This window comes from Artemia franciscana, chromosome 20, assembly GCF_032884065.1.
Source record: "Artemia franciscana chromosome 20, ASM3288406v1, whole genome shotgun sequence".
In the NCBI taxonomy this organism is placed as follows: domain Eukaryota; kingdom Metazoa; phylum Arthropoda; class Branchiopoda; order Anostraca; family Artemiidae; genus Artemia; species Artemia franciscana.
In genome coordinates this window covers 19,596,902-19,603,772 of record NC_088882.1, presented here as the reverse complement: position 1 = coordinate 19,603,772, position 6,871 = coordinate 19,596,902, and the positions used below count along the sequence as shown (strand labels likewise).

The following is a 6,871-nucleotide window of genomic DNA, read 5'->3' as shown; positions in this document are numbered from 1 at the left end:
TGAAAATGTAAAATTATCTCTAGGAGAAGAAAATACAACATAGACTGTCTCAGAATTCAGTACCTTGTCCCTCAGTGAGGTCAAAATACACCAATTAGAATTTAACAGGGAGGAGTGAGCTACCCCTCCCCTTTCGAGTCACCCATCAATGGCACGTGTGTCCGAAAGCCATCTTTCATAAAAAAAAAATTAGCACTTTCCAGCGCTTCGAATTAGCACTTTTTACTGTCCGCAGTTTAACCTGCCATCTATTATAGTTTAAAATTTAAGCGATAAATATGAAAACTGTACTATATGCTTTGATGTTGATTTTCACTTCAGTCTTTGCAAACCAGAGGTTTCCCTCCGTGATCAATACTTGGGGATTTAGAAATGCCACCCAAGAAGGTAATATTAGGGTAAATAAGGGGTAGTTTACATTACTGACCTACAAATAAGGTGACAGTACAAATAAGGACACAGTAATTGACTAGCTAATCTACTCTAACAGGTAAACCATTGTAAATTTGTTATCATAATACCTAGAAAGCGAATTGTTTCACCAATGAATGTATCAAATTCTTCTTAAAAAACATATGATTAGTTTGAATATGTTTACTATATAATACAACACTCATATTTTCAAATATAGGCCTATTGATAGAGAAAAGTAGAGCCTAATCTTGGCCACAAGTTTAAATCTTGAACCTAATCTTATATAATGTTGTTTAATTTTTGACATAGGTTCTTGAAGTTATAACAACATATCCTAGTCACAGACATGGTCAACCTTGAGTTGATTTGATCTGAGAAAAGTATTATTACCTTAAATTGCAGCTTGGAGCAATATAAGGATTATCCATCCTTGTGATGCTCCATGAGAAAAAAAAAGAATTCGTTTGGTGTAGATTGTGGCTGTTAGATTAGACTCTTGTGGAGGACTCTGCAGCTTCCCAATTGTAAAGGAACTCCTGGCAGAGCCATTCCCTATCAAGGTTGGACTTGAACATGTCAATTGAAGTAGCAGTAACTGTTTCTTCAGAGAGCTGGTTCCATATATTGATGATTCTTTGGCTGAAGAAGTGGCTTCTATGTCTACTCGCAGAATGCTGCATGGAGAGCTTCAAAGAATGTCCTCTAGTACCAGAATGCAAGGGCTGTGCAAAGAGACCATGAAAGGTATTTTTAGAGAGGATTTTTTTGGTTAAAATAATGTCACCCCTTTTCCATCGGTATGTCAGCATTGGCAGCTTCAAACAACATAGTCTTACTTCATATGGAAATTTATTCATGTTGGTAACCATCTTAGTGGCACAAAGCTGGACATCCTCAAGCAACTTCCTATCTTTTTTGAAGAAAGGGGCTGCCAATGACATTCCAACCTCCAGGCGTGGACATACAAGCACCTTATATAACTTCATAAGGACTGTAGGGTGTTTGCTGGAGATGGTTCTTTTTATGATACCAAGGGTTTTATTTGCAGAAGATGAAACAGACTTAGCATGGCTGCTAAACTTTAATTGGTGATCTACAATAACCCCAAGATCTCTTTCATCGGAAACAGCAGATAGGAAGTTGTCTTGAAGGAAATACTTATGATGCTTGTTATTTTTGCCAAAATGAATTACATGACATTTGTCAACATTGAAAGTCAGAAGCCACATGTTAGCCCATCTTTCTAGACTATCAAGATCTGTTTGAATTGATTGCTGGTCAGAGGGAGTAGCGGCTTTTCCAACTAGTTTTGAGTCATCAGTGTAAAGGGTAATAAGATTTGAAAGAAGAGTGGGTATTTTGTTAACATAGCTGAAAAGTTTTGGTCCAAGAATAGTGCCCTGGGGCACGCCACTTAATACAGTTGTGGGAGAAGAGAAATGAGGAGTTCCTTGCAAATCAAAAACTCTGACACTCTGTGATCTTTCAGAAAGGAAGCCCATAATCCACTGTACAACACCTTCATTGACACCTGCAGCCCTCAATTTGATTATGAGGAATTCATGACAAACTTTGTTGAATGCTTTGGACAGATCAAGAAGAATCATGTCAACAGGAAAACCCTCATCAAGCAGTGTAGTCACTAATTCATATGTTTGGATAAGGTTAGTGTCCACAGATCTACCAGATCTGAAACCATGTTGTGATGTGGAAAGGATATTATTGACCTCAAGATGTTCAATTAGAGCTTTATTAACAAATCTCGCAAGCACCTTAACAACTGCAGAGGTGATGCTTATGGGATGGTAATTCTCTGCTGAGTCTGTTCGTCCCTTTTTATGGATTGGGGTTATATAAGATGTTTTTCAATCATGCGGTAGTTCCCCATTTTGAAGAGATAACTGGAACAGCATGCACAGGGAGTAGCTGAGAGTTTTTTGACACTCCCTAAGAAGACGTGGATGAACACTGTCTGGTTGCTTTGACTTATTTACATCAAGCTCTCAAGGCTATTGAAAACCATTAATTCACCTACTGACAGATCAGGCATAGGGAAAAGCACTTCATACAATGGAGGATCTGGTGAGGAGGTGCCTGAATTTTGGGTAAAGGCAGAAACAAATTGTGCATTTAGAATGTCAGCTTTATCTATTGGAGATGAGTGTAATACACTGTGGTCAACAAGGTCAGGAATAGTATGATGATTTGGGTTTTTAGAAGAGACATGTCTCCAAAAAGATTTTGGGTTTAACTTGATCTCAGAAGCCAAATTTTCCTTGTAGGCAGATTTCAGTTTTTTTTACAGAATCTGTTACACGATTCCGTACTGCCTTATAAAATGACAGGGTCTCCTGGTTCCTCTTCTTCATATACCGTTTCCAAGCTCTAGATTTCTGGTTAATCAGCTTCTTAACTTCCTTAGTGAGGAAGGGAAGTGTTTTGGGCTGTTTCCTAAAAATAACCCTGGAATGTTTCTTTTCAAGAGCAAGAAGAGTTTTTTTGAAATTTAGCCACGACTCATTGATGTCACTGATGATAAGCATTGACCAGTTTGCAGATGAAAGTTCCTGCTGTATTGCCTCATAGTTGGTGAAAGTCTGAGGTCGAAATTTAGGTTGAGGACGACTATTTAGGGACAACACAGACAGAATAACTAGGTGGTCACTACTAGCAATTGGCGGTAAATAATCATTACGAATGAGGGAATCAGTATCACGCAAAATGACAAGGTCTAACAGCGAGGGATTCTGATCAGCTCTATAGCGTGTAGGCTTATCAATAGTCTGATGAAGAAAATTATTTGATAGGCAAGATAAAAAAGGTGAGTCTCTACTATTAGATGAAATATGTCCAGTTCCTTCAACCCACTCAATTGCAGGAAAATTAAAATCTCCAGTGATTATTAACTCAAATGAGCTAGGAAGGGAAATTGAAGATGTCAAATTTGCCTTTTTTCGGAAAATAGGGGGAAACACTCCCTAAAAGTCATAGAATCTTAACGAAAATCACACCATCGCATTCGGCGTATCAGAGAACCCTATAGCAAAAATTTCAAGCTCCTATCTACAAAAATGTGGAATTTCGTATTTTTTGCCAGAAGACAAATCACGGGTGCATGTTTATTTATTTTTTTTTTCCCAGGGGTCATCATATCGACCAAGTGGTCCTAGAATGTCGCAAGAAGGCTCATTCTAACGGAAATGAAAAGTTCTAGTGCCCTTTTTAAGTGACCAAAAACATTGGAGGGCACCTAGGCCCCCTCCCACGCTCATTTTTTCCCAAAGTCAACGGATCAAAATTTTGAGATAGCCATTTTGTTCCGCATAGTCAAAAACCATAATAACTATGTCTTTAGGAATGACTTACTACCCCCTAATCCCTGGGGGAGGGGCTGCAAGTTACAAACTTTGACCAGTGTTTACATACAGTAATGGTTATTGAGAAGTGTACATACGTTTTCAGGGGGCTTTTTTGATTTAGGGGGTGGGGTTGAGGGGAAGGGGCTACGTGGGAGGATCTTTCCTTCGAGGAATATGTCATGGGGGAAGAATAATTCAATGAAAAGGGTGAAGGGTTTTCTAACATTACTATAAAAAAACAAAGAAAAAATAAACATGAAAACGTTTTTTCAATTGAAAGTAAGGAGTAGCATAGAAATGTAAAACGAACAGAGATTATTACGCATATGAGGGGTTCTAAAAATACTTTAGCATAAAGAGCAAGGTATTTAGGAGGAGATAAATACCTTGCTCTTTATGCTAAAGTATTTTTAGTAATTTCAACTATTTATTCTACAGCCTTTCTAATTCAGGGGTCATTCTTAAAGAATTTGGACAAAACTTATGATTTAGTGTAAAGAGCGAGGTATTGACGAAGGTACAAACCCCCTCTTATACATATTGAAAATATAAGAATATAAAGGGGTGTTACGTAAGTTAATTCTTAAGTTACGTATATTTTTTACTAATAAAAACGTTCGTTAAAAATTAAAAGTTCTAGTTGGATTTTTAAGTAGCCGAGAAATTGGAGGGCAACTAGGCCTCCTTCCCCATCCCTTATTTCTCAAAATCGTCTGATCAAAACTAAGAGAAAGCCATTTAACCAAAAAAAGGATTAATATACAAATTTTATTTTAATAATTTATGTGCGGAGAGCCAAAATCAAACATGCATTAATTCAAAAACGTTCAGAAATTAAATAAAAAAAAACTAGTTTTTTTAACTGAAAGTAAGAAGCGACATTAAAAATTAAAACGAACAGAAATTACTCCTTATATGAAATTGGTTGTCCCCTCCGCAATCCCTCGCTCTTTATGCTAAAGTTTGACTCTTTGCCAAAATTCTACTTTTTAAAACAATTAAAAGCCTTAGCGTAAAGAGCGAGGGATTGCGGAGGGGACAACCCATTTTATATACGGAGTAATTTCTGTTCGTTTTAAGTTTTAATCATTGGGGGGAGTTGGGGGTGGGGCTGGAAATCCTGGAAAACGCTTAAAATGGAGAGATGAAGATGAAACTTAGTGGGAAGAATAAGTACAAATCCAAGATACGTGACTGACATAACCGGAACGGATCCGATCTCTTTGGGGGAGTTGGGGGGGTAACTCTTAAAAATTGGAAAAAATTAGGTATTAAATACTGGGTGATCAGATCTTAATCAAAATTGATATTTAGAAGGATCTTGTGCTTTAGAGCTCTTTAAATCCCGACGAGATCCATTGATATTGGGGGGAGTTGGAAGGGGAAACTGGAAATCTTGGAAAAAGAGAAAATTGAGGTATGTTTACTTTACGAATGGGTGATTGGATCTTAATGAAACTTGATATATAGAAAGATCTTATGCTTCAAATGCTCTATTTTCAATTAATGTCGGATCCCAGGACATAGGAGGTTGGAGGGGGGAAACAGAAACCTTGGAAACATGAAAATCCTGGAAAACGCTTAGAGTGAAGAGATTGGGATGAAACTTGATGGGAAAAATAAGCACAAGTTCTAGATACATGATTGGCATATTTGGAAAGGATCCGCTCTCTTCGAGGGAGTTGGAGGGATTTCCAGTGCTTTGACGAGTTCGGTGCTTCTGGACGTGCTAGGACGATGAAAACTGGTAGGGGTGTCTGGGACCTGCACAAGCTGACTTGATAACAGCCATTTCCTCGATTTGACGATCTGGGGGGCTGGAAGGAGAGGAAAAATTGAAAAAAAGGAGGTATTTTTAACTTACGAATGGGTGATCAGATCTTAATGAATTTTGATATTTAGAAGGATCTCGTGTCTCAAAGCTCTTATGTTAAATCCCGACCCTATCCGATGATATTGGGGGAGTTGGAGGAGGAAACGGGAAATCTTAGAAAACGCTTAGAGCGGAGAGATCGAGATGAAACTTGGCGGGAAGAATAAGAACTAGTCCTAGATACGTGATTGACATAACCAGACTGAATCCACTCTTTTTGGGGGAGTTGGGGAAGGGGTGTTAATTAAGAAAACTTGAGGTATTTTTAATTTAAGAACATGTGATCGGATCTTAATAAAATTTGATATTTAGAAGGAACTCTTTTCTTAGAGCTCTTGTTTTAAATCCCGACCATATCTGGTGACAGTGGGGGGAGCTGGAGGGGTAAACCAGGAGTCTTGGAAAACGCTTAAAGTGGAGAGATCGAGATGAAACTTGGTTGGTAGAATATGTAAATGTCGTAGATACGTGATTGACGTAACTAGACTGGATTCGCTCTCTTTGTGTGAGTTAGGGGGGTCCAGTGCTTTGGCGAGTTCAGTGCTTCTAGATACGCTAGGACGATGAAAATTGCTAGGCGAGTCAGGGACATGCACAAATTGACTCGATAAAGTCGTTTTCCTCGATTCGACAATCTGGGGGGGGGGCTGAAGGGAGAGGGAAAATTAGAAAAAAGGTATTTTTAACTTATGAATGGGTGATCGGATTTTAATGAATTTTGATATTTAGAAAAACCTCGTGTCTCAGAGCTCTTACTTTAAATCCCGACTGGCATTAAGCCTCTGATTTTCCTTTTAAATCAATCTATTGATTCTTACAATTTTGCTAGAGCTCATGCCCTATGAACTCTTAGTTCTTGTTAATGTAGTTTTTACACAGTGAATAGTCGAAGTTTTCTACCAATACATTAATCTTTTCACTATGCCCCAGAGTATACCACCTTGTGTCCCAAGATATACCACCCCGATACTTAGGGGGGACAAATGGTTTATGCAGGGACATCCTCCCTTTTCCTTCTAGCTATATAAGAAAAATCTGGAAAAATTCCAGTTTATGCAGCAGTTCTGGGGCTATCATTTGAGCTATAAACCATTTTTCTACTCCAATGCTAACTATGCCTTTTGGAGGTTTTCCAAAATCCGTCCCTGCATGTACCACTCTCCACTATATTTTGGCTAGCAAATAGGATAGGCTTAGGAATAATAAACTGTCAATAAACTTCGTT

General features: G+C 38.2%; 1 protein-coding gene across 4 annotated transcripts in view; it reads left to right on the top strand.

Annotated features, from left to right (window-relative positions):
• The first annotated feature begins 248 nt into the window (after positions 1 to 248).
• Positions 249 to 6,871, top strand: part of LOC136039859 (N(4)-(Beta-N-acetylglucosaminyl)-L-asparaginase-like) — a 145,660-nt gene continuing 139,037 nt past the window's right edge. For 3 of the 4 annotated variants that reach the window (XM_065723797.1, XM_065723800.1, XM_065723799.1), the window contains exon 1: positions 249 to 387. In XM_065723797.1, the coding sequence (XP_065579869.1) occupies positions 279 to 387 (109 nt within the window). In that variant the 5' untranslated portion in view covers positions 249 to 278. The remainder of the gene's footprint in view (positions 388 to 6,871) is intronic. The other variant, XM_065723798.1, reaches the window with a different exon arrangement.